The 1,929-nt window shown below is 47.2% G+C and overlaps 1 protein-coding gene across 1 annotated transcript in view; it reads right to left on the reverse strand.

The window, feature by feature from the left end:
- Chic2 (cysteine rich hydrophobic domain 2) overlaps window positions 1-1,927 on the reverse strand; it is a 42,412-nt gene extending 40,485 nt beyond the window's left edge. Inside the window, exon 1 of the mRNA XM_015482115.2 lies at window positions 1,529-1,927. Coding sequence (XP_015337601.1) covers window positions 1,529-1,647 — 119 coding nt within the window. The 5' untranslated portion in view covers window positions 1,648-1,927. The remainder of the gene's footprint in view (window positions 1-1,528) is intronic.
- Window positions 1,928-1,929: the final 2 nt, after the last annotated feature.

Consider the following 1,929-nt stretch of genomic DNA (forward strand, 5'->3'; position numbering starts at 1 on the left):
TTTTTTTTTTTTTTTTGCCTTGTTTTAAACCTCAGAAGTATATGGATGTTGAAGGAAGCATCCAAAGTTTTTCATGTGTTCTGTCCTTTCCTTCGCATTCCTGATGTCAAAGGAAAGCTGCTAAAATTTAGAAGGTTCAACTAGGACTTGGGATGTTAGCTCAGTGATTGAGTGTCCCTGGGTTCAATCCCTAGTATAAATAAATAAATAAATAATATTTGATTTTATTTCTTAATTAAGCTGATAATGACAGTTAAATCACTTACTGTTATTGTGGTGATAAACTCCATTGTCTTGTCATGATGCTTTGAGTGATTATGCAGTATTTTTACCCTTTAAGTCACCTGAATATAAACTAACAGGTGCTAAAGGAATCAAAGCATTACATAAGCATACCTACACACCAATATGGCTGGTCAAAAAATGTACTGGGAAAAACAAGGATTCTGCTGACAATTTTATATGAGAAGTCTTACTGTTTCACTAAGTTACTAAAAGTACATCCCACTCACCCTATACCAAAATATAATGAAAACAGTTCCAGGCATTCTCAGACTTGCTGGCTTTTAGTGAAAAGGTGAAATGCAGAGGCACAGGAAAAGTATGGAAATTTGAACAAGAGATCTAACATGAAAGAGTATCAATACTTCAAGTTGGACAAAACTCTGGACTTCAGAGAAACATTACAAAACTTCCTGTTTCCGGACAGCTCATTATTTGGTCCAATCTTCACATTCCTTTATTAGTTATGACCTTTTCAGAAAGCTTTCATTCCTTATTGTTTGAATAATTTGGAACTTTTGATGTTTCCAAAAAGACTCACAGGAATCTTTATCAAATGAAGAAGCCAGTCAAAGAGTTCATGCCCCAAGGTACGACTTACATTGCTGGGAGCTCTCAGTAATGTCAGCAGATTGTAACTTTTATTTTTAACACATTGTAAACATATATATTTCTGCGCAACTTAAATTTCTGCTCATCTATATATTTTTATCACATATAATTACAGGAACTTGCATTAGCTCCGCAGAAATTAACTCTGTTGGGGAAGACCTGTGGGTATGTGTGAAACACAGATCTTCGACAGTAAACCTCATTGCCAATGGTCATTGGGGTCTTGCACGGGCCCAGATCTGGCCTCTGAGCCATATGTCACTAGGTTCAAAGGCACAGAGAACCACAGGGTAACTGGGCGAGAAAACGAGGGGGAGGCACCTCATAAATACGTGCACTTCCAACCCGAGGCTAGAAGGGGTGCCTGGAAAGGCAGACCCTAAAGAAAAACCTTTCCTATTGGGATCCGGCACACCGCACAGGCCTGCAGGGCCTGCTGGACGGGGGGTGGGGGGCGGCCCCCTCTTTGGAGACCTAAACAAACGAAAATAAGGCAAGTTCTCACTTCCTGGTCGCCTGTTCTTCCCGAAGGTCCCCGACACCGGACAGACACCGGGGGGAAGGGAACTCCGGGCAGTAGGTGGGGCCCACCCCAGCCCTGCACCTCCCGTCCTCGCCCTCCTCCGGGCCTTACACGGTGACGTGACCGGAGCCGCGGACCACCACCGGGTCCGGCGAGTACTTGAGCAGCTGCTCTTCCAGGGCCCGCTCCTCGTCCTCCTCCTCCTCGTAGATCTCGTCGAAATCCGCCATTCTGTGCCTCCGAGCCCCCCTGCCCCAGGGGCCTGACTCCAGGGTCTGGCGCCGGGGTTCCGGCTGGCGAGGCGGCGAGGCTGAGGGAGTCGCTGCCGCCGGTTCAGGCCGCGGAGTTCGCTCTCGTCTGTCTCGACTCCGGCTAGTGAACGGATGGGGTCCGAACCGTCGCCACCGCCTCCGCCATTACCATCGGCAATAACAACAACACAATGTCAACATCCGCCCAGCGGCCGACACCTCCACCAGCACCGCCGCGGCAGCAGCAACTCAGGCAACCAC

Source organism: Marmota marmota, unplaced genomic scaffold (genome assembly GCF_001458135.2).
Source record: "Marmota marmota marmota unplaced genomic scaffold, marMar, whole genome shotgun sequence".
NCBI classification, from domain to species: domain Eukaryota; kingdom Metazoa; phylum Chordata; class Mammalia; order Rodentia; family Sciuridae; genus Marmota; species Marmota marmota.